Here is a 26,096-nt window from a genome sequence, read left to right on the forward strand (position 1 = left end):
ACACTAAGTGACACTTTTTGGGGACCAGTGACACCAATACAGTGATCAGTGCTAAAAAAAAAATGTGCTGTCACTGTATAAATGACACTGGCAGGGAAGGGGTTAACATCAGGGGCGATCAAAGGGTTAAGTGTGCTCCTAGGGAGTGCTTTCTAACTGGGGGGGATGCTGTGACTGGAGGAAAACAGATCTGTCTTTCTACTTGGCAGAAACGTGAGCTCCATTTTCCTGCCTCTCCTGTAAACGATTGCAGGTAGCTGGCGGCCCCGCTGATTGGCTACCATTGTCCAATCGCAGCAGAAGCAGGGCTCCGGCAGCGCGCCCCAGAGTTGATAAGAGAAATTATGTACAGGTACATGATTTTGCACTTAAGGGTTGTCCTGCCACAGTATGTGTACGTGGGGTGGTCCTTAAGCTGTTAAATCACTCCTGTCCATGGGAGTACCTTCATCGGGACACAGAACGGGTGCCATTAATGTGACCGGAGCCGCGCATGCATAGCTCAGATATACAGTGGGTATAGAACAAAATCCCCTCTTTAAAATGATCACATTTTGCGTGTGCTGCATTGTTAAATTTTTTTATCCTAAATGTTATTTAACTTACACTTCATTTAACTCTTTGCGCAGCATTACATTGCGTTATAGTGTGTTAGAATGCTCTGTACAAAAATGAAATGTGCTATTTTTTTTTTTTCTTTCAATACACACCAACACAAGGCAATGGTGTGACCTGAAGCAGTAGGACCTAGGGCAGGTTGCTTTGTACGTGCATTATAACTGTTGGGCAATGCAACTGAATGGGGCAGGTGTAAACGAGCCCTAAAAGTGCAGTCCCGTACATTACCACTTGAAGATATACACTTCTAACCTTCTATTGTATACATTGTATTTTTGTCTGTGGTTTACTCTTTGTTTTATTAGAAATCATGATGGTAAAATTTGCTTCTGTGTGACTTTTTCAAGTCTGACGGTGAATCAAGCTGAGGGGGAAGCTTAGCCGGGTTTCTGACAACACAAGTGGAATAATTTGGCTTCCTGAGTCAGATCCTCTGAGAGCCCTATTGTGAGACATAATGCAGTACATACTGTTCAGTCTATATACGGTGTAGGAAATAAGCAGCCTGCTTAACCCTGTCTACTCCCCAAGGAGATGTGGGCTGACTGAGGACCTGTTAATGTCTTTTGCCAGTTCTTGACTTGATTTTATATATGTTGCTATTATTGACCAGCAGTGGGTTTGTTGGAAAAACAAACTGATAGACCTCCACTTGTCAGGACTGTGCATTGAAAAAAAGAGGACTGCACGAAGCCCATATTAGTGCTACTTATGTACCATGGTCTAAAGCTGTATTTGGCAAATATAAAGATACACAGAATTGCAGAACAATTTTATTTTTATTTTTTTTAGCACAAGCAATCTAAGTAGGGCCAATTCAGATATTAATGTCTAGCATATGTATGTATGAATGTGAGTTAGGAACTTTAGATTGTAATCTCCTTGATTCATAGAGTGCTGGAATACTTTTTATCCAGCCGAGTCTGCTGTAGCTGCTGACATCACATTCAAGATGGTGCCAATTGGCAGTCTTAGAGCCCTTTCACACTGGGGCGGGGGCGGCGTCGGCGGTAAAACGCCGCTATTATTAGCGGCGTTTTACCATCGGTATGCGCCCGCTAGCGGGGCGGTTTTACTCCCCGCTAGCGGCCGAGAAAGGGTTAAATACCACCGCAACCGCCCCAACCCTCGGGGCTTTCACACTGGAATGAAAGTAGCGGCACTTTCGGGTCGGTTTGCAGGCGCTATTATTAGCGCAATAGCGTCTGCAAAACCGCCCCAATGTGAAAGGGCTCTTAGGGCTGTAATGTCATCACTGGGTCTCTGTGCTTCTCTATTCACTGCAGACAGATCATGACTGGTGGGAGGTGCCAGCAGGGTGCAGTATTTGGTTTCCTGAAAAAATCACAGCACCCTGCCTCAGTACACCTCAGGGGCCCTCAGTACTCCACAGGTGCCCTCAGTACTCCTCAGGGGCCCTCAGTACTCCTCAGGGGCCCTCAGTACCCCTCAGGGGCCCTCAGTACTCCTCAGGAACCCTCAGTCCTTTGAAATCCAATAAATGAAAAGAGTGGGCAGGGGCAGTAGGGCTGGGGAAAGAATAGCTAGATGATGCTGGATGTCCTCCAGCCTGGAAATGAGGCAGGCTCTATCTGGCTTGCTGCAGCCTCCAATGCATACTATGAGAAACTCGGTGTGCAGTGAAATCGCAGTAAGCAATTTCAGTACAGGAGAGGAGCCTGTATAACTGTACAAGACAGAAGGTACAGCCTTAACTGAAATGGTAATGTATTAGAATCTGATAGTTTTTTTTTTTTATTACTTTGTGTTTCCGTTAGATTTAAAAGATAGAAAATTAGAGAAATAATGTAAAACAACACCATTTACTGTGATGTGGTCATCATTGCTTCTGTTTATGACTTTCAATTTGGACTGAACTTGCTTCCCCTGCCAAAGCAGCACAACTGCATTCTTTAATGTGACCCCATTCAGTCAAGGAGGATAAGTGCCCAGAGTGACGTGCAGCATAGCCAAGTGAGCAGTGGAAGAGAGAAAATAAGCTGCATGGGTAAAAGAGCTCCGAATAACAGCTTCTGAACGATACACCAGTCTGTACCGAGCATGATGCCAGAAGGGCCACTGACAACATTTGACAGCTCTGTGTGGATGGCAGAAAAAAAAAAAAAAACAGAGCTTTAGCCAACTCTTAATTTAGCTGGAATAAAAGTAATGAAATGCTTACATTGCCAGTGCCAGTAGAGCACACTTTGTTTAATATGGCTGCAGGCTTTCTATTGACACCAAAGGCTTCCTTTTGTGTAGACTTTCTCTGATGTGGTTATTGGGCATCGTCATATGAGAATTCATGCCTTGGTCTCTTCCCAGGGCCACAACTGTGTACAAAACCGCTCTTGGAAGGGATGATGGTTCAGGGCAGAACAACCATTTGCCGTATCTCGCACACCAGCACTGCTCTGTGGAGTGGGCATTGCTACCCCCAGCATTGGTTTGGAGCTTAAATAACTATTTCCTTTAGGGCATCCTTTTAAAAAATAGAAAAGAGGGATTCTTCTCTTAAATAAGCCTTTGAAAATTTGAAAGCTAAAGTTGAACTCCAGGCTGAATCGGCCCCTTTACAATAGCAATACAGTTAAAGTCCAACTCTGGGCAACTAAAAATTATCCTTTGCAGTGGATCTGCGCCCTACACTGCAAGAGTTAATTACTCATTTTTATCTAGGGGGAAAAAAAGAATAGGTTAAAGGCAGAATGTGCGTTTTTTTTTTCTTAATGCATTCAGATAAAAAAAACCTGTGTGTAGCAGCCTCCCTGGCACCCCCTAATTACTTACCTGAGCCCCATGTCTCTCCAGCGATGTCTACGAGTGTCTTAGCCATCTGGGACACTCCTCCTGATTGGCTGAGACACAGCAGTGGCGCCATTGGCTCCCGCGGCTGTCAAAGTCAGACAATCAGAAGAGAGGGGGTGGGGCCGGGTCGAGGCTCATGTCTGAATGGACACACAGAGTTGTGACTCGGCTCGGGTGCCCCAATAGCAAGCTGCTTGCTGTGGGGGCACTGAACAGGAGGGAGGGGCCAGGAGCACAGAAGTGGGACACGAGAAGAGGAGGGTCCGGGCTGCTCTGTGCAAAACCACTACACAGGGCAAGTAAATATAACATCTTTTTCATTTTTTTCATTTTTTTTATTTCTTTAAACAAGACTTTACAATCACTTTAAATATAAGTAGCATGCATATTCTTGAATAGAGAACCAATTATTTTTTCCTTCCAGATCTGTGCACCATTCCAGCATGACGCTTTTCCAGTACTTTGCCTCTATGCAGAAATGTCCTGTGATGAAGACCAGTTAGTGCTGCGCTCTCCTCTTGTGCAGGGTGACTGGTCTTGTATCGCCCACTTCTGTAGTTCTCTGCAGGCTGTCAGTAGTGGGATGACCTGCTGGGTTCCTCCCACAGCTCTGCTGTCTATAAAGGGTATGTACAGAGCAGGGATGATGTCCTGCTACTATTACAATACATTATCTGGGTTTTCAAAGGCATTTCATCCCCACAAATATCCTTTGTGTCCATTCAGGAATACATTTAAAAGAGCAGCATGGGATTAATAAAAAAATAAACACGTGCTCACCTCAATTCTCCAGCATCTGTCCCACGTCGGCTGTAGGACCAAGAACTGAGTGATCTCATGGCCGCTGATTGCTCAGTTCTCAGATAATAGTCCCTGTTCTCCACTCTGCCTCTCCAGCACTCACTGAAGCACTGGGTTGGGAAGGGGGAGGGAGCGGCTGGCTCCAGCTCTCAGCCACGTGCTGAAAGGTGAAGCAAGCTGTCAGCTAGGCAGCAGGGTTGATCAGGATACTTCCAGAGCCTGGAGCCGCTCCAACCTGTCAGCTGATAGTGAGCAATAGCCCACTACCAGCTGCTGTGGGTCATAGGAGGACAAAAGTAGTTGTACTCCTGTGACCCACAAGAGAAGTATGGCCAAAAAAGCTTTGGCTGTACTTCCTTTTAAAGTCGCACTGTCCAGTCCATCATTTTTTAATGGATAACATAACATTGTAACACAATCACATTGATTTTCTACTGCCCTTATTTTTGTGCCTTATGTGTCCTAAAATAAAGCAAACTTGTGGAATGCAGTTTCAAATCTCTATTATCAGCCAGTTGTTAGTTGCTTTAAAATTTGCATGTATCTGCAGTCAGTGAGAAGCCTATGATCTCTGAGCTGTGCAGAAAGAGGAGCTGAAACTCAGCAGTAAGCCCCTTTCAGATGAGCAATCTGATCAGGTGCTCCTGGAAAGCTCCATGTTGGTCTATGGGCTTGCATCTGTTTACATCTGATTACCTCCGGGTCTGTCCATGTTCAGGAAAAAACATTTGGGAAAGGTCTGCGTTCTCTTCACTTTTCTGCAGACCTAAACATGACAGATAAGAGGGAATTAGATGTAAAGGAACACAAGTCTGTTTATATCCTGCCACCCATAGATCTGGTATTGGTCAGGAAAACACCAGGTTTTTAATGCAGCAAAAACCTGAATGGACACGAATCTGTTCCATTCTGATCGATTCAGCGGAGGATCTGTTCATGGATCCCCTGCTGATCGGACTTGACACAGCCCGTGTGAAAGGGGCCTCAGTGTATTATCTAATTGTACGTCATTCATGCAATTGTTATGAAAAGGATTTTGCAGCAGTAAAAAGTGAAGTCCTATTTCCTGTACAGTATCCTTCTGGTTTCATTTGAATGTTCTTTTGTAACACCCAGCTAACCATTATTCTGTCTGTGGGCCATACACTACAACAGATAAATAAATGGTATTATACATTTTGTTAGTTCAGGGATTTATTAGGAATGTCACTTGTAAGTGTTGCAAAGGTTGCTCTTGTATACTAGCTGCACCTCAGAGGAAACTACACACACCAGTTATACTAAGGCCTAGCTCATACCAGTGTTGGGCGGCTATCCTATCACAAAATGCCTTGCCTCCTGCGGTGATGTGCAAGCACGATGCGCTGAAATAAGTACTGCAGGTAGTACTTTTTATAGCTAGCGCAGTGTGAGGCAATCCATTGCCTCACACTGCGAAGCCGGTGATTGAACTTTGAGATGTCTGTGTGACATCGCAACGCTCATTTAAAATGAAAAAGAGGAAACTGCACGATTATCACTGCGCTGAGCTCAGTCGGATCGCACTGCACAGCAGCCGCATCGCTGTTGGTGTGAATTAGCCCTAAATACAGACGTATACACACCAGAAGATTGAGGTCAGCAGTAGCCATGGCAAGACATCCCTCTAAGCATCCTGAAACCCAAGAACTAAAATGTATTCTTTTGCAGCTTACCATTCTTAGATGCTTCCTTAGATGTGTTGGCTGTGTTCCTTTTTTTTTCTTTTTTTTTTTAGGCATTTTTATTTTCACCTGGTGATCAGCTAGTATTCGTGTCCTAGGGTGATGACGTTCACTCACTGTACTGTGTCTATGGACGGAGCAGCATTGTCACCCTTGGAGTGAAAGAGTTTTAGGACTACAGAACACCATGCCCTCACCTCTTCTCCATAACACAAGGAGAATTGTTCTGTAGTCCACAGAAGAGAGCTGACCAGGTCTGATGATGACGCTGAAGATAAGGTTGCAGAGAGCACAGCTCTCGTTTTTTTTTGGCAGGATCAACCGGTATTTTTGTGCACTTATTGAACACGTATTTCAAAACATTTCTTATGGTACATTTATCAGACCGAAAAGGAAGCAAAAAAAGAGTCCATTGGGTTTATTCATGTGTGAGGTCTTTATGGGTCAGTGTACTCGCTGCATGCGCTGCTAAACTACCTAGTTAAAGATGAAGTTACATGTTAAAGTGTTACAAGTCTGACTAGAGCACTGTTAGCCAGCTAAAACTTGATCTGTGTTGTATCCTAAATACTGGGCTGCACTCCCAGGTTCTGCTCAGTCCAGGTTTACAGGCGTTCAGTTTAAGGCTCTCATTATTGGATAGTACAAAATAAAACCGGTAATATAAAAATGTTGCAATATGTGCCAGTGCTGACCTGCTGAGAATGCTGCCTTTCATGCTAATGCATTTGCTTCAGTATTTTGAATCTCTGAGGAAGCTCAAGCGTGCAAATTGGAAGTTTTGAACTGTGCTCTGTTGCATGCTTGTCCAGTATTTCTCGGAGGTTACGGATAGCAGTGTCACTAGACCATTCATTTCAGCAAAAATCTTTCCTTAAAGTGTTACTTAACCTAAAAGCATTTTTTACCTTAAAGGGGTTGCAAAGGTTTGTTTGTTATTTATTAAAAAAAAAAAAAAAAAAAAAAGTCATACTTGCCTCTTCTGTGCAAGGGTTTTGCACAGAGCGGCCCAATCCTCCTCTTCTGGGGTCCCTCAGGGGCACTCCTGTCTCCTCCTCTTCTCGAGTGCCCCCACGGAGAGCCGCATTTCATGGGGGCACCCATGTGAGCACGCTCTCGAGTTCTACTGCTGCGTCCATTGACACAGACAGCCCCCAGCTCCCGTGTCAATGCTTTTGATTAACAGCAGCAGCTGTGCTCGTCGCTGGAACGATCGGGTACAGGTACGTAAAAGGGGGTCTCTGGGGAGCTGCTGCACCTTAGAAGGTTTTTCACCTGAATGCATAGAATGCATTCAGGTGAAAAACCTTGAGGGTTTACAACCCCTTTATTAAGATAAAACAAGTTTTCAGTTTCTCTGTGCCTCCCCTCCCCCTGTGTGAAGGGGATGAGAGGGGAGAAATCCGTGCTGTGCAGGGCTGCATCTTTTCTCCCCTTACTTCCTCTTTACACTGCATTGGAGCAGCAGCAGGAGCCATTGGCTCTTGCTGCTGTCAATCAGAGGAAGTGGGGGGCGGGCTTAAGTTTTGCTGTGTAAGTCTATGGAACGCGGCTCCATAGACACAGCTTGGAAGAGCGGGGGGGTCTACCTCTCCCCGTAGCCAGCGGCTGGTTATTTTAGTCCCGCAGAAGAAGAGGAGCAAAGATCGCCGCCAGGACCCCAGAAGAGGAGGATCGGAGCCACTATGAGCAATACTACTGCACAGATGCAGAGAAGTATTGTTATTTTAATTACAAATTATTTGACTTTAGTAACACTTTAAAACTGTTTGCATTTCACGTAAAAAGCCTCCCTCGTGTAGACACCCAAAAGCTCTGCTGGGTGGCACCATCCTGGATGTGATGTCAGCGGACTCAGAGCCCACACTCAAGTGAAAATGTATACCATTCCCCTTCAGTCTTCTCCTGGTAGTTAGATGAAATGTTATGTAGAGGAGCTGGGTCAGCACAGACAGTAATTAGACACTCCCAGAAGAGGGGGAGGGCTATGGAGGAAGGCACAGGGACTATGTAGAGTACTTGACTGTTCCTGGAGTACGAGGGGTATTAACCCTTCTATATTCTTTCCAAAAGCAAAAAAAGGTTTGACTATCCATACACTTTAACTGCTTGATCAGGCTGTGTGAGCGTGTGTTTATCTGGAATATAGAAGCACTGAGAACACAATGGAAAGGCTTTTAGTTTTTGTAACATAATGTGATTATATTGTGTGGGTGTTTTAGACACATAATGCTTTCTAGAATTCTCTTAAATGGAAAAATAATAGATGTGAAAATTGCTGGAAGGGCACGCCTCATCTAATATAGTTCTTACATGATCAGCAATGTTTATTTCAAATTACACTGCACTGCCTGTGATTACTCTGCATGCCAAAGTAGCACAGCTGTTTTCTCTGTTTTGACCCCATTTAGTCAAGGAGAATAAGTGCCCGGAGTGACATGCAGCATAGCCAAGTGAACAGTTGAAGGAAGGAAAAAGCTGCATGGGTAATGGTCCCCCCAGAATAACGTCTGCTGACATACACTGGCAAGTCTGTACTGAACACAATGCCGGAGGGGCCAGTGACAGCATTGGACAGCTCTGTGAGGATGGCAGAAATTACAGCACAGCTTTAGCTCAGATAAAATAATGAACCACTTACATTGCTTGTTTGCCTAGATATACCAGTAGAGCTCGCTGAATTGAATGCGTTTATATCTTGTAATAAAATTATACCCTTTTTGCTAGCTCGGCTGTACTCCAACACCTGCAATAGTCTTATCTGGGGAGGTTATAGGGCATCTCACATGTTCTTCTGAGAACGCTGGCCACAGCCTTAGGCTAGGTTCACATACAGTGTAATGTGTTTTCAGGTGCAGGAAATCACATGGTTTAAAAGCACCATGCCACTTTCTCTGCGGCTGTGATTTTGAAAATGTGCAAGGACCTTCTTCCTGTGTTTTCTCGCAGGTACAGCAGCCCATTCAAATGAACAGGCCAATGTGCTTGTGCAAACGCAACACGCGGAACCTGCACTTATGTGAACCTATTCTTACACAAGGATCAATAAGCTTAAAGGGGTTTTAAAGGTGGTTCTTTTTTTTTTTTTTTAAATAACAAACCTGTCATACTTGCCTCCTCTGTGCAAGGGTTTTGCACAGAGGGGTTCCGATCCTTCTCTCCTGTAGTCCCCCAGCGGCGCTCCTGGCTCCTCCTCTTCTCAAGTGCCCCCACGGAGACCCGCATTCCCTGGGGGCACTCGTGCAGGCACGCTCCCGGGTCCTGCTGCTGTGTCCATCGACACAGACAGCAGGACTCGGGCCCACCTCCCCGACTCACTGGCTTTGACAGCAGCAGGAGCCAATGCTCCTACTGCTATCAATCCAGCCAATGAGGACCTAAGATAGCGGCTGGAGCTACTCTGCTCGTCCCCGTCGCTGGAACGTCGGGTTCAGGTAATTTAAAGGGGGGGCTCTGCACTACAAAAGGTTTTTCATCTTAATGCATAGAATGCATTAAGGTGAAAAACCTTGAGGGTTTACAACCCCCCTTTAATTTACAAATCTTTAAGCCGAAAGGCTGAATTCCTAGTTAAAGCATCCCAAATCTAAAATCCCAAAAATAAAAATGTTATCTTGCAGCTCATTGGTTCCTAAATGTTGTGACTGCATTTGTTTTCTTTTCAGGCTAATACAATTTTCAACAAATACAGAAAACACATTGATCTTGCCAGATATGCAGTGTCCTTGCCACTATCAATGACTGCTTTTCTCAACCAGTGTTTCTTCAGTGGTGCCTTGACAAAATGCCTGAAACTTGCCCAAAAATTGTATACAAGCCATCGAGTGAATCAAGCCCACCCATTAGTTACACAAAGGCACAGGTTTTCATTGTGCGCCAATACAACCGTCCAACTGCCAGAGTCCTAGCAACCAGTGACATCAGCATCCCTTTTTTGCCCTTCTGCGTCATTGCTGAGGGAAAAGAAACCTTACATTACTAGTCCATAGCAGTGTGCAAAGGTGTATTTACAAATCACCTCTAATGTTGGGTCTACTGATAGATGTTGCTGCGTTATGTAAAACTAGTTTCGTTTTTTTATATTTTTAGAATGGGTTGTCTCGGGATTGTGCAGATTTTTAAAGGGTGTGTTGACTAAAAAAGGTTTGAAAAATGCTGATCTGTGAGCTGAACTGAAAGCGCATGCTCCCTTTTATTCAGTAAACTACTAATCCCATCAGGCCCTATATAATGGAGATGAAAATCAGTGGACGTGTTCAGTCTGGGTGCAAGTCATGGTCATGGCTCATCCTAATGAATAACATGGGTGAGATCTATAGTACCTGAACTGCTTATCACTTTGCTTCAGAGGTTGTAGTTTTTTGTAATTACAAGCAAACAGATCACAGGTGAGGATGGTTACCTTTAATAGCCATTTAAACCCCCTTTTGTCAACTTGTGTGCATATTATCAGGCCAAAATCGTCAGGGTCATTTAGGTAGTCTCCGCACACCGATATACGTCCTAATTTTGAAGAGGAATATCGTTGTTATGGCAGCAGCTAGCTGCCATAACCCTGGTATGCTCTTTTTCGGCCGGTGGGCCGGTTTCCAATAATAGTTGTCTCTGCGGCGGATTCGCCGCGAGATCACTTTTATCGGCGTCTGGAGAGGGCCCCCCTCCTGGAGCCGTCGGTAGTGGCAGAGGCGATCGGATCCTCTCATGTCAGTGGCATGGAGACAGTACAGATGGCCCCCACCTGTCTCAATACCATTGCAGGGCGGAAGCGACGTCAAAATGTCACTTCCACCTGTAGCGCTTAAAGGGCCATTTAAAAAAAAAAAAAAATTTTAAATGACAAAAATAATTTTTATTTATTGCATTAAAGTGTAAATATGAGATCTGAGGTCTTTTTGACCCCAGATCTCATATTTAAGAGGTCCTGTCATGCTTTTTTTCTATTACAAGGGATGTTTACATTCCTTGTAATAGGAATAAAAGTGTCACAATTTTTTTTTTTTTTTTTAAAGAACAGTGTAAAAATAAAAGGTAAAATAAATTAGAAAAAAAAAGAACACAATTTTTTAAACGCACCCCGTCCCGCCAAACTCACATGCAGAAGCAAACGCATACATGAGTAGCGCCCGCGTATGAAAACTGTGTTCAAACCACACATGTGAGGTATGGCCGCGATTGGTAGAGCAAGAGCTCTGTAACTCAAAACGTGCAACCTGTAGAATTTTTTAAACATCACCTATGGAAATTTTTAAGGAAAAAAGTTTGTCGCCATTCCACGAGCGGGTGGAATTTTGAAGCGTAACATGTTGGGTATCAATTTACTCGGCGTAACATCATCTTTCACATTATAAAACAAAAATTGGGCTAACATTTACTGTTTTATTTTTTAATTAAAAAAAAGTGTGTTTTTAAAAAAAAAAAAAGTGCGCTTGTAAGACCACTGCGCAAATCCGGTTTGACAAAGTATTGGAACGACTGCCATTTTCTTCTCTAGGTGTTAAAAAAAGAATGTATAATGTTTGGGGGTTTTCTAGCAAAAAAAACTGTTTTTAACTTGTAAACAACAAATCTCAAAAAGAGGCTCGGTCCTCAAGTGGTTAAAAATAGTAAACACAGTTGATTGATAATAAATGGCTTCAGCCAAACACTAACCATGAGTGAAATACATTTTTTTGTGTTATCATTCATATTCTCTGAAAAATGGGCAAGAAATCATAAATTCTGCCAGAGTATGTGTAGATTTTAGGCTGTCTTACACTTTGAGTTTACACCAAGTATGCAAAATATACCCCTGCAAGGGCTTGCTAGCTATGTAAAGTTATATTGTTATGCCTATGAAGAACATTGTGCTTGGTTTGTATATAAACCTTTTTTCTATTATCAATAAATCTTTGTTTGGTACCAGAAAACTATGCAATGCTTACATTCTGAGAGCAGCATTTGACTACATGTGTTGGTGTGTAAAATTGCCATTTACACAGTAAGCAATGATTGCAGGCAAGAAAGTGCAGATATCTACCGTATATACTCGAGTATAAGTCGATCCGAGTATAAGTCGAGGCCCCTAATTTACCACAAAAAACTGGGAAAAACGTATTGTCCCGAGTATAAGACGAGGGTGAGAAATGCAGAGGGTCAACATTGCCCATCTGCAGCTGCATGCCTACCAGTATCCTGTGCATGTGTATGTGTCCTGTACATGTGTATGTGTCCCTGTGTCCTGTACATGTGTCCTGTACATGTGTATGTGTCCCTGTGTCCTGTATTTGTGTATGTGTCCCTGTGTCCTGTACATGTGTATGTATCTCGGTGTCCTGTACATGTGTCCTGTACATGTGTATGTGTCCCGGTGTCCTGTACATGTGTAGGTGTCCCGGTGTCCTGTACATGTGTAGGTGTCCCGGTGTCCTTTACATGTGTAGGTGTCCCGGTGTCCTGTACATGTGTAGGTGTCCCGGTGTCCTGTACATGTGTAGGTGTCCCGGTGTCCTTTACATGTGTAGGTGTCCCGGTGTCCTGTACATGTGTAGGTGTCCCGGTGTCCTGTACGTGTGTCCTGTACATGTGTATGTGTCCTGTACATGTGCATGTGTGTGTGTCCCTGTGTCCTGTGCATGTGTGTGTGTCCCTGTGTCCTGTGCATGTGTGTGTGTCCCTGTGTCCTGTACATGTGTAGGTGTCCCTGTGCCCTGTACATGTGTAGGTGTCCCGGTGTCCTGTACATGTGTAGGTGTCCCGGTGTCCTGTACATGTGTAGGTGTCCCGGTGTCCTGTACATGTGTAGGTGTCCCGGTGTCCTTTACATGTGTAGGTGTCCCGGTGTCCTTTACATGTGTAGGTGTCCCGGTGTCCTTTACATGTGTAGGTGTCCCGGTGTCCTGTACATGTGTAGGTGTCCCGGTGTCCTGTACATGTGTATGTGTCCCGGTGTCCTGTACATGTGTAGGTGTCCCGGTGTCCTGTACATGTGTAGGTGTCCTGTACATGTGTAGGTGTCCCGGTGTCCTGTACATGTGTAGGTGTCCCGGTGTCCTTTACATGTGTAGGTGTCCCGGTGTCCTTTACATGTGTAGGTGTCCCGGTGTCCTGTACATGTGTAGGTGTCCCGGTGTCCTTTACATGTGTAGGTGTCCCGGTGTCCTTTACATGTGTAGGTGTCCTGTACATGTGTAGGTGTCCCGGTGTCCTGTACATGTGTAGGTGTCCCGGTGTCCTGTACGTGTGTCCTGTACATGTGTATGTGTCCTGTACATGTGCATGTGTGTGTGTCCCTGTGTCCTGTGCATGTGTGTGTGTCCCTGTGTCCTGTGCATGTGTGTGTGTCCCTGTGTCCTGTACACGTGTGTGTGTCCCTGTGTCCTGTACACGTGTATGTGTCCCTGTGTGCATGTGTCCTGTTTCCCTGTGCAGCCTCCCTGTGGCAATCTCCGATCAGCGTGTGATAATACACTTTGGCGGCCATTCCACTGTTCAAAAGCCATGCCTCCTCCTCGTCTGTGATAGGCTGACCGCTGTTCTGCCTATCACGGACATTCTCTCATTCTCATACCACGGACGAGGATGAGAGAATGTCCGTGATAGGCTGTACACTGACAGCTGTTCAGCCTATCAGACGAGCAGGAGGAGCGGCTCTTGAAAGCTGGAATAGCCTCCGAACGAATTATCACACGCCGGCCGCCGTCTGCCTGCATGACACGATGATCATGCAGGCAGACGGCGGTGACTCGAGTATAAGTCGAGGGGGGCACTTTCAGCCCAAAAAAAAGGGCTGAAAATTCGACTTATACTCAAGTATATACGGTAGTTTATTCCTTTTTATACAGTTGTATGTATACAAGTAGTCATGTTTATGGCTTAGAGCAGGGATAAAATAGTCTCTGAATATGTGTCATGTGCTAATCATTGGTATGGATAGCTTTTCACATTCTTCCAAAAACCTTTTTTGCACTTTTGCAATTAAAACACAATTTTTAAATTTGTGGATTTCACTCGGTTCATGAATTGATGTAGCTAAACCTAAAATTTGGAAATCGGCAATTTTGTGAAGGATTAGCACTATTTTCTCAGTAAATAAAGTAATGTCAGTGCTTCTCTTTCTCAGGCCTATGAGCGTCGTTTCCCCACGTGTCATCTCATCCCCATGTTTGTGGGCAGTGATATCATGAATGAGTTCCTCAGCGAGGATGGAGCTGTGCATGCAGTGGAGAGACGGTGCAAACTGGATGTAGACGCTCCCCGGCTGCTTAAAAAGGTGAGGCTTCCTTTCTAAAATAATCATGAATGTTCGCTGTAGTAAACCTGATTCGATTCGATTTAAAACTTAAGGCTGGTACACACAGGCAGAAAATCTGCTGGTATCTGCACAGTTTAACAGAAAAGGGATGACAAGTGTGTACAGCAGCCTGTCTTCTGTCTGGCTTGTCAAACAGGCATGCTGGAAAACCAATGGCTGCGAGCGATGACTGGTATGTTTTGGGGGGAGGGGGAGGGCAGGGAAATCGCTATACTAAGATTGCTTAGTTAGTACAGCGAGCTCCTCGTTTTTTTGTTGTGTTTTTTTTTTTACGAAGAAAAAAACCTGTGTGTACCAAGCTTTAATGATCCTTAGCACTGTCACATGGTAGGGCGGGGGGGGGGGGGGGGGCGCTTAACCACTTGCCCACTGGGCACTTAACCACTTGCCCACTGGGCACTTAAACCCCCTTCCTGCCCAGACCAATTTTCAGCTTTCAGTGCTCTCACACTTTGAGTGACAATTACTCAGTCATGCAACACTGTACCCATATGACATTTTGGTCATTTTTTTTCACACAAATAGAGCTTTCTTTTGGTGGTATTTGATCACCTCCTGGGTTTTTTTTTATTTTATTGCACTATTAATGAAAAAAGACAGAACATTTTGTAAAAAAATTGCATTTTTCTTTGTTTCGGTTATAAAATTTTGCAAATTAGTAATTTTTCTTCATAAATTTTGGCCAAAGTTTATACTGCTACATATCTTTGGTAAAAATAACCAAAATAAGTGTATATTATTTGGTCTTTGTGAAAGTCTACAAACTATGCTGCCAATCTCTGAAAATTGATCTACCTGATGTACTGACGGCCTATCATTTCTTGAGACTCTAACAAGCCAGGAAAGTACAAATGCACCCCAAATGACCCCTTTTTGGAAACTAGACATTCCAAGGTATTTAGCATGAGGCATGGTGAGTTTTTTTTTTTAAGTAAGTTTTTTTTTGACTACCTTTTAAACTTTTGAATGCCCTGGAGCACCAGGACAATGGAAATGCCCAGAAAATGACCCCATTTTGTAAAGCAAACACCCCAATTTATATTCTATGAGGCATAATGAATCTTTTCTTTTGAACATGTAATTTTTTTCCACAAGTTTTTGGAAAATGTGGAAAGAAAATGAAAATGCATTTTTTTTTTTTTTTTAAATACACAATTGCCCTGTATAAGATATTTCTAACACATAGCATGTAAATAGCAAAAATTGCATCCTAAAATACATTCTTCTACTCCTGAGTATGGCGATACCACATGTGTGAGACTTTTACACAGCCTGGCCGCATACAGAGGCCCAACATGCAGGGAGCACCGTCAGGTGTTCTAGTAGCATAAATTATACATCTAATTTGACTACCTATTAGACCCCTTTCACACTGGGGCGGTTTGCAGGCGTTATTGCGCTAAAAATACCGCCTGCAAACCGCCCCAAAACAGCCTCCGCTGTTTGTTCAGTGTGAAAGCCCTCGGGGGCTTTCACACTGAAGCGGTGCGCTGGCAGGAGAAGAAAAAATCTCCTGTCAGCCGCATCTTTGGAGCGGTGAAGGAGCTGTGTATTCACTGCTCCTAAACCGCTCCTGCCCATTGAAATCAATGGGACAGCGCGGCTATACCGCGGCTATAGCCGTGCTATACGAGTGGATTTAACCCTTTTTCGGCCGCCAGCGGGGGGGTTAAAACCGCACCGCTAGCGGCCGAATACCGCGGTAAAAATAGCGCTGTTTTACCGCAGACGCCCCCTACTGCCCCAGTGTGAAAGGGGCCTTACACTTTTGTGTGGCACTGGACACTGTAGTGACACTGATGTGGCGTAGATGAGCACGGATGGGCATGGATGAGCCATGCATGGGCAGGGATGGGCAGAGGTCAGCGCTGTGGCCACTTCAGATCCAGCCCACAGCGCTGCTGCACTCGGCTCCTTCCTTTTCTCGCACACTGTACCAATCGGTGCGAGGAGAGGGGAGGAGGTGAACCGGACATGCTCTGGTCTGTTGACAACTGATCGCTCCGCCATTGGATGGGGCGATCACGTGGTAAAGGGCCACTGTCATTGGTCCTTTACTCAGTTCCGTGACGCGCTGGGTGTGCGCCCGATTCTAGGAAGAGGTCATAAGACTGCCTCCCAGAGATATCCGACCGCGCTGTAGCTGTCTTTCGTCTATGGCCCTGTTTGCAACTGGTTGGTTAAAGTGATTGTACAGGAACATTTTGTAAAACAACCTATTCAGTTTAAAATAGAAATGAAAGCCAAACCATTTTTGTATAGATATATAAAAAAAAAAAAAAAAAAAAACTTATATCCTTTTTCCCTTTTTTATAAGTGATCTCATTCCCTCTGTTCTCAGCTGCATAAGAGCTTAGGGGAGGAGAAGCAGCAGCACACTGAGCTTCCCAGTGAATGGCTGTGCAGCGGGGGCATGTCAGGACAAGTATGATTATTGGAGGAGAGCACATTGAGTTCCCAGCATAGCTAGAGAACTGACCACGGTGTGCTCTCCTGCTTAGTGTGGTAAGTTTTTAATAGAAAAGCAGAGGGACTGGCAGGATCACCAGGTATTTCACATAAAGGAATTAATACAAAAAGAACAGGATACTTTCTTTCTCGAACATCACGGGACACAGAGCCACGGTAATTACTGATGGGTTATATAGGTATCACTGGTGATTGGACACTGGCACACCCTATCAGGAAGTTCAACCCCCTATATAATCCCTCCCCCTTGCAGGGATACCTTAGTTTTTACGCCAGTGTCTTAGGTGATGGACGTGTAAAGATGTCCTGTGCTGAGCTCCAAAGGGAATATCCTAAGATCCTATACTGGGGCAAGCCAGGCGAACCGGATCCATTCAAAGTGTCTTTTCATGGCCGAATTGAATGGTACCCGGGCCTCGTGTCCGAAGAAACGAGGTTTTACCCGTAACGCTTCTCTTTTTAGAGAGCTGGACCCCGCAGATCAGAAAATTTCTTTAAACTTCCTAATTTCTGGCGTGGTGCTTTACGGTCCCAGAACTGTTGCATCCCCCTATTCGTAGGGGGCCCCAGTCTCTGACGGTTTTTTCAAACGGAGCCACCGTGAGAGGTGAAGATTGGGTCTGTGTAAACAGCACCCTGCAGCCGGATAAGGTAAGAGGAGATTCCACAGAATTTTTGAGTTCTAGTGGCTTTTCTCCTTTAAGGTAAATGCATGCTATGCCTATTGTGACCACCGGGGGCTGCCAAGAGCACAAACCTGCACATGCTGACTGTCTGTCTCAGGTGTTTTAATCGCTGATTATGTCCCAGCGTCTCAAGCAGGCTGCAAACAGGTGTCTAGAAAGTGGTTATACCACCCGGGCTCTGCGGCCTAATGGCCACCATCTCTGAAGATAGCCGTTCAGGCAGATCTTGTTACCAGCCTCCCCCCCCCCCCCATCCCCAGCCTTTCTCCAGAAGCATGACAGGAGAGTCGGCAGTGCGGGAAGCGCTCGTTTTTTTCAAAACTCGAGGGGGGGGGGGCGGTAGAGGAGGGGGCAGGATGTCAGCACAGAGTGCTTAGACTCCCACTCAGGCCAGCTGCAGGCTATTAAAGGCACTCTGTACAGGTACACTCAGCCTTCTGAGAGACACAGAGCTGACGGTCGCATGTAAGGTGGGACACAGGCATTCTCCTAGGCAGCATTTACTGAAGTAACACCAGACTGAGCATTGGGTAGCAAGTAGGGCTGTTGAAATTAATCGCCGAATCGATGCATCGGCATCCGACCCTCCACGATGCGGCATCGATGCTATAGCTTTAAGGCATCGATTGAGGATGACGTCATCCTCGCGCCGCGTTATGCCCCGCCTCCGCGACCGAAGGGAGCCGAAAGCCGCCGAAGAACAGCGGAAGTAAGCCACGCCGGCTTTTCCTTCATGCTGCCTCTGACTTACGTCATCCCCCTGCTGCCCTGCGAGGAGCGACGCTGTATTCATGTTCGCGGGGACATGGAGCGCCGGTGGCTGGAGCTGCTGCTGCTAAGAGTGGCGGCGGCCGGCTTGTGGAGCACGGAGCTCCGAGGAGGAGAGTGGAGCCGCGGCATGTCAAGCCAGGTAAGGGGGCCGTATGGAGGACACCTCTGCTCTTCCCCCACCTCTACACAGTTTACATGCAAATAGGGCAATAAATCAAAAAATTGTGTGCAGAGCTTTGTGGTGATAATAAATGCACAAAAAAGTCTTACTTATTCAAAGTAATTCCAGTGCTGAGTGTTCTCTGCTGTGCTATTCCTGATTTCTGGTGAATGATCTGAACACAGCAGAGAACACTCAGCACTGGAATTACTTTGAATAAGTAAGACTTTTTTGTGCATTTATTATCACCATAAAGCTCTGCACACAATTTTTTGATTTATTGCCCTATTTGCATGTTCACTGTGTAGAGTTGGGGGAAGAAGGATGGGAATTGGTCTGTGGTGACACTGGGCAGGGGAGCGCTATGGTAATAGTATTATATGGGGACAGGTTAGTGGTGAGGGGGGCGGGGTATTATTCATCTTGGATAGGACAGTCTGGCACCTCCCTTACCATGTCCAGCAGGTCTGCAGTCTCTGACCATCTTCTGTACTATGTCTGCAGTCTCTGATCATCTCCTGTACTATGTCTGCAGTCTCTGACCATCTCCTGTACTATGTCTGCAGTCTCTGACCATCTCCTGTACTATGTCTGCAGTCTCTGACCATCTCCTGTACTATGTCTGCAGTCTCTGACCATCTCCTGTACTATGTCTGCAGTCTCTGATCATCTCCTGTACTATGTCTGCAGTCTCTGATCATCTCCTGTACTATGTCTGCAGTCTCTGACCATCTCCTGTACTATGTCTGCAGTCTCTGACCATCTCCTGTACTATGTCTGCAGTCTCTGATCATCTCCTGTATTATGTCTCCAGTCTCTGACCATCTCCTGTATCATGTCTGCAGTCTCTGTCCATCTCCTGTAGTATGTCTGCAGTCTCTGACCATCTCCTGTATCATGTCTGCAGTCTCTGACCATCTTCTGTAGTCATTTGGGGGCAGTCTGGAGCTCCTCTTTAAGTTGTCTGCACTGTTTACACTTTGCTACATGCAAGGAGTGTTAAGAACAGATAAAATTTAAAAAATGGAGTTCTTCTGACTACTTAAATTTTTTGGATGAAAACCGCGCGCAGTAATCGTGATGCATCGTGAATCGTGGACCTGATAATCGTAATCGAATCTAATCGTGAGGCCAGTGAAGATGCGCACCCCTAGTAGCAAGGCTTTTAGCCAGACTACATTGCTCAGCGGGCAGTGTTCATTTGTATACCTCACACCTTGTTGCTTTGCACTATGGGTGCAGGTTCTGAGGGCCCCCTGTCGGCTGCATCCTCCCCCCCTAAAGATGGGCCAGGGACGGCTAGCCAGGGAGAGCCATCGGGGTCAGGGGCTACACCTGCCTCTGGCACTTCAGCCCCTGTATATATTACACAAGAGGTTTTTTCCTCAACCATTAATGGTCTAGAGGAAAGATTAATGGCCGTGATTACGTCTTCACTCAGTGGAAGAAAACGCACTAGGCTTTCCTCTGTTCCCCAAGACCCTCAGACAGAGGAGCTCTGGGATAAAGGAGATAAATCCCTTTCAGAGGTTCAGGATGGGACGGATGATTCCTCTTCGGGGGAATCAGGTAGAGAGGGACCCTCTGCGACTTCCCAAGAGGAGAAAGTCTTAGTGCAGATCCTCACTAGATTGGTCCGCTCCACATTTAAGTTGCCCATACCTGAAACTGCTAAAGAATCCTCTTCTGCTTTGGGGTCACTGAAACCTTTCCAAGCAGCACATGCTTTTCCTGTTCATACTTTACTTGAAAAGCTCATTTATTCTGAGTGGGATCACCCAGACAAACGTTTTTTTCCGCCGAGAAAGTTTTCAACACTTTATCCGATGGAAGAAAAGTTTATTAAAATATGAGGAATACCGGCTATTGATGCCGCCATTTCCTCCGTAAATAATAGCCTGACTTGTCCTGTAGACAATGCTCAGATGCTCAGGGATCCTGTAGATAAAAGGATGGAATCCCTATTGAAGGATGTTTTCTCCCTAGCAGGATCAGTGGCCCAACCTGCAGTAGCAGCGATTGGAGTCTGTCAATACTTAAGAGACCATGTTAAGCAGGTCATCAAAGTATTACCTGAACAGCAGGCCCAGGGGTTTGCTAACCTTCCAGCGGCCTTATGCTTTGTGGTTGACGCCATTAGAGATTCTATCGTGCAAACCTCCCGTCTTTCACTGGGGTTGGTGCATATACGTAGAATCCTATGGTTGAAAAATTGGTCAGCCGAAGCACCATGTAAGAAGCTACTGGCTGGGTTTCCATTTCGTGGTGCAAGGTTGTTTGGAGAGGACTTGGATAACTATATCAAGAGAATCTCTTGTGGGAAAAGCACTCTCTTACCTGTCAAGAAGAGTAAGCGTCCCTCTTTCAAACGGACTCTTTCCCCAGCGCCGGGGGCTTCAGCCTCCAGGCAGTCTCGACGGCCGCCTCCATCGGGGTCCAGAGACAAGAGTCAACCCCAGGGACAAAAGAAGTCCTGGGGAAAGAAGCCTACTAGGCAAAACACTAAGACCTCTGCATGAGGGGGCGCCCCCGCTCACTCGAGTGGGGGGAAGACTGCGACAGTTCTCAGAGCTCTGGCACGAGGACTTCCAGGACAGATGGGTAATCTCCACGGTAACCTTAGGGTACAAGCTGGAGTTTCAGGAATTCCCTTCTACTCGGTTCCTCAGATCAAATGTTCCCAGAGACCCAGAGAAGAAGCAGTCGCTCCTTCTAGCGTTAGAGCGACTTTTGTCGCAGGAGGTCATTATGATAGTTCCCGCAAAGGACCAGGGATTGGGCTTCTATTCCAACCTTTTTACGGTCCAAAAGCCAAATGGGGATGTCAGGCCCATTTTGGACTTAAGGGATCTGAACCGATTCCTAAGGATTCAATCCTTCCGCATGGAATCAATTCGAACAGTAGTTCCCACCCTGCAGGGAGGAGAATTTCTGGCATCAATAGACATCAGAGATGCATATCTGCATGTGCCCATTTTTCCTGCTCATCAGAAGTTTCTGCGCTTCGAGGTAGGAGGGCGCCATTTCCAGTTTGTGGCTCTGCCTTTCGGGATAGCCACTGCACCTCGAGTGTTCACAAAGATCTTGGCTCCTCCTCTGGCCAGATTAAGGGCTCAGGGTATAGCTGTCATAGCATACCTAGACGACCTGCTCTTGATAGACCGGTCGGTAGCCTCTTTGAATGGAAACTTGAGGACCACGGTCAGGTATCTAGAACACCTGGGTTGGATCCTCAACTTAGAAAAGTCTTTCCTAAAACCAGTAAGAAGACTGGAGTATTTAGGTCTGATTACAGATACAAGCCAGGAGAAAATATTTCTACCCCAGGCAAAGATCACTGCTTTGAGAGAGCTGATTCTGACAGTAAGGACCAAGAAGGGTCCCTCAGTCCGCCTTTGTATGAGGCTACTAGGGAAGATGGGGTCTTCATTCGAAGCAGTTCCCTATGCTCAGTTTCACTCAAGAATGCTGCAACACAGTATTCTGTCGACCTGGAACAAGGTTCAGGCATTAGACTTTCCGATGCACCTGTCGCATGCGGTGCGTCAGAGCCTCAATTGGTGGCTCATACCCAAAAACCTGCAGAAGGGGAAATCCTTTCTACCGGTTACCTGGACGGTGGTAACAACAGATGCCAGTCTGTCAGGTTGGGGAACAGTTCTGGAACAGGCTGCGGTCCAAGGGGTATGGTCCAAGACAGAGAGGACCTTACCCATCAACATTCTGGAGATCCGGGTGATACATCTAGCTCTAAAGGCCTGGACTATCAGGCTACAGGGTTGTCCGGTCAGGATCCAGTCCGACAATGCCACAGCAGTGGCTTATGTCAATCATCAGGGAGGCACCCGGAGCCGAGCTGCTCAAAAAGAGGTGAACCAGATCTTAGTCTGGGCAGAGATGCATGTGCCATGCATATCGGCAGTTTTCATCCCGGGAATAGAGAATTGGCAGGCGGACTATCTAAGTCACCAGCAGTTACTTCCAGGGGAATGGTCTCTGCATCCCAACGTCTTTTGGGCCATATGCCAAAGATGGGGGGTTCCAGATGTAGATCTCTTTGCATCCCGATTCAACAAAAAGATAGACAGATTTGTGGCAAGGACAAAAGATCCTCTTGCATGCGGGACGGATGCGTTGGTGATTCCGTGGCATCGGTTCTCACTGATTTACGCATTCCCGCCTATTCTGCTACTACCACGACTCCTTCGCAGGATCAGGCAGGAAAGGAAGTCGGTACTTCTGGTGGCCCCCGTTTGGCCCAGAAGGACTTGGTATGCAGAAATAGTAAGGATGACGGTAGGTTCCCCGTGGACACTACCGGAACGCCCAGACCTGTTATCTCAGGGTCCAGTGTTCCATCCTGCCTTACAAACGCTAAATTTGACGGTTTGGCTATTGAGACCCACGTTCTGAAGAGTCGTGGGCTCTCAGGTCCTGTCATATCTACCTTGATTAATGCAAAGAAGCCAGCTTCCAGGATGATTTATCATAGAGTCTGGAAGGCTTATATAACCTGGTGTGAATCCAGAGGTTGGCATCCCAGGAAATATGTCATAGGTAGAATCCTTGATTTTCTACAGATGGGATTAGAGATGAAGCTGGCCTTGAGTACCATCAAGGGCCAGGTCTCTGCTTTATCAGTATTATTTCAGCGGCCACTTGCTTCGCATTCTTTGGTCCGAAACTTTATGCAGGGGGTGATGCGTCTTAATCCTCCGGTTAAAGCGCCCCTAAACCCCTGGGACTTGAATTTGGTCCTGGCTGTGTTACAGAAACGGCCTTTTGAACCAATAAGTCAGATTCCTTTGGTCTTGTTGACAAGGAAATTACTTTTTCTGGTGGCCATCTCTTCTGCTAGAAGAGTATCAGAATTAGCAGCCCTTTCCTGTAAGGAGCCTTATTTGATTATACACAAGGATAGAGTGGTACTACGCCCTCATCCTAGTTTTTTACCGAAGGTGGTTTCTGATTTTCATTTAAACCAAGACATTGTTCTACCTTCCTTTTTTCCAGATCCCTGTTCTCCGGAAGAGAGATCTCTACATTCGTTGGATGTAGTAAGAGCAGTTAAGGCCTATCTAGGGGCAACTGCTCAGATCCGCAAGATGGATGTTTTGTTTGTGCTGCCAGAGGGTCCCAATAGAGGACAGGCAGCGTCAAAAGCTACCATTTCTAAATGGATTCGACAGTTGATCATTCAAGCTTACGGTTTGAAACAGAAGATTCCTCCGTTTCAGATCAGGGCACATTCCACAAGGGCTATTGGTGCTTCTTGGGCAGTGCATCACCAGGCCTCTATGGCTCAAATCTGCAAGGCCGCAACCTAGTCTTCAGTTCATACATTCACCAGATTCTATCAGGTGGATGTGAGAAGGCATGAGGATATCGCCTTTGGGCGTAGTGTGCTGCAGGCAGCGGTACAGGGTCCTCAGGTCTGATTGCACCCTACTTGGTTGTGGTTCCCCCCCCTCAGGTAGCATCACTCTGGGACATCCCATCAGTAATTACTGTGGCTCTGTGTCCCGTGATGTTCGAGAAAGAAAATAGGATTTTTTAAAACGGCTTACCTGTAAAATCCTTTTCTTTCGAAGCACATCACGGGACACAGAGGTCCCGCCCCTCTTCTAATACACTATATTGCTTGGCTACAAAACTGAGGTATCCCTGCAAGGGGGAGGGATTATATAGGGGGTTGAACTTCCTGATAGGGTGTGCCAGTGTCCAATCACCAGTGATACCTATATAACCCATCAGTAATTACTGTGGCTCTGTGTCCCGTGATGTCCTTCGAAAGAAAAGGATTTTACAGGTAAGCTGTTTTAAAAAATCCTATTTTATCATACAAGTACATGGTACAGCAAGCACATATCAGGAAGTGTAGGGGTAACAATTATTTTAAACCTTCAGGTTTTTTGTTTAACTAAAATAGCAAACATGTAGTTTGATCCCCTGCTATTCAGTACTATTTAAAATACATAAATATGGGTTTCCAGTTAGAGCTGTCAACAAGCAAGCAGGTATTTCTGGACTTTATTATTAGGGAGCACCCATTCAGTATTTAAATAAAGTAATAAAAACATGGTATAAATTATCACTTTAAAAACAATAGAAAATGGAAACACATTTTTACCAAAAGCTTTTCTAATTTCCCTGAATGGAAATCTTTGAAATGCTAAGCAGGAAGAGGCAATTCATAAGAACAAACGTGTCTACTTCCTCCATCTGCTTTTCCTTGGAAGTTAAGGAAATGCATCTTGCCTTTCTTATATGTCACAAGTGTTTGAGTTTTTGCACAGCGGGATTGCAGAATATGTATTTGTTGTTTTGTAGATGAGGTTTGTCTGCCTACATTCCTGGGAAAAAGTTTAAAAACCCCCTAGGTTTTATATTGATTTCTGCACAAATAGCCAGTAAAATACGGCCTGATCTTTGTGAGTTATAAGAATAAACCAAATGAATTAAACACTTATACAGCATTTTATATAATATCTTTCTTGATTGATGCGACCAAATTCGTTGATGGGGAAAAGTATATGATCCTATTTAAAAGGTATTGAAACTGCCTTTGGTGGCAGGTATGTCAATGAAATACTTTTAGTAGCTTGAGGTTAACATGTTCAGTGATTTAGTATTAAATCCAATTCCTATCCATAAGGACAGAACTCCTAATTGTGCATTGTGGGTATTATTATTTTTTTTTTTTTTTTAAACACAATAACAAATAGGGTGCTTTCATTCTTGAGTGTAGTAACCATATCTTCAGATATAAAAATCCCACAGCAGCCAGCCGAGGGTTTTTCTCCTGATTCATCCAAGGTAAAGAATATGTAATCTATCTACAACACTATAAATAATGTGCAAAAGCACTTTTTTTTTTTTTCTTTTAGCTATTCTGTTGGCCGACTTCTTTCCTTTTGACCATTGTAATGGTGCATAAACAACTTCTTCTCAGTGTTTGATCATCAACCATGGCATTTTGCTAAAGGACTTTATAATACAACTTAACATGATTGGTGCCTCTAAGACAGGGGTCTCCAAACTTTCTGAACAAAGGGCCAGTTTAGTCTCCTTCAAACTTTAGGAGTGCCGGACTGTGGCCAGCAGGAGTAGAACATATCTTGGTGTCAGTGGGAGTAGTGTCCCCCTTGTTTGATTTTGGGGGAAGGAATAGTGCCCCATCATTGGTGTCAGTGGGAGGAATAGTATTCCATCACAGGTGTCAACGGGGGGAAAAGTGCTCCATGTTTGGTGTCAGTGGAAGGAATAGTTCCCCATCATTCATTGGTGTCAGTGGAAGGAATAGTTCCCCATCATTCATTGGTGTCAGTTGAAGGAATAGTGCCCCATCATTCATTGGTGTCAGTTGAAGGAACAGTGCCCCGTCATTCATTGGTGTCAGTAGAAGGAACAGTGCCCCATCGACGGTGTCAGTGGGAGGACTAGTGACCCACCATTGGTATCAGTGGGAGAAATAGTGCCCCATCGTTGGTGTCAGTTGGGGGAATAGTGCCCCATCGTTGGTGTCAGTTGGGGGAATAGTGCCCCATCATTGGTGTCAGTTGGGGGAATAGTGCCCCATCATTGGTGTCAGTTGGGGGAATAGTGCCCCATCGTTGGTGTCAGTTGGGGGAATAGTGCCCCGTCGGTGTCAGAGGGAGGAGTAGTGCCCCATCATTGGTGTCAGTGGAAGGAATAGTGCCCCATCATTGGTGTCAGTGGGAGAAATAGTGCCCAGTTGTCAGTGTCAGGAATTATGCCCCACTGTTGTTGACAGTGGGGGGGATAATGGC

At 45.4% G+C, this 26,096-nt stretch overlaps 1 protein-coding gene across 8 annotated transcripts in view; it reads left to right on the top strand.

Moving 5' to 3' along the window:
* SEC14L1 (SEC14 like lipid binding 1) overlaps positions 1–26,096 on the top strand; it is an 89,582-nt gene that overhangs the window by 35,732 nt on the left and 27,754 nt on the right. For all 8 annotated transcript variants that reach the window (XM_073606223.1, XM_073606227.1, XM_073606226.1 and 5 more), the window contains one exon: positions 14,029–14,178. In XM_073606223.1, coding sequence (XP_073462324.1) covers positions 14,029–14,178 — 150 coding nt within the window. The remainder of the gene's footprint in view (positions 1–14,028; positions 14,179–26,096) is intronic.

Source organism: Aquarana catesbeiana, linkage group LG12 (genome assembly GCF_042186555.1).
Source record: "Aquarana catesbeiana isolate 2022-GZ linkage group LG12, ASM4218655v1, whole genome shotgun sequence".
NCBI lineage: Eukaryota > Metazoa > Chordata > Amphibia > Anura > Ranidae > Aquarana > Aquarana catesbeiana.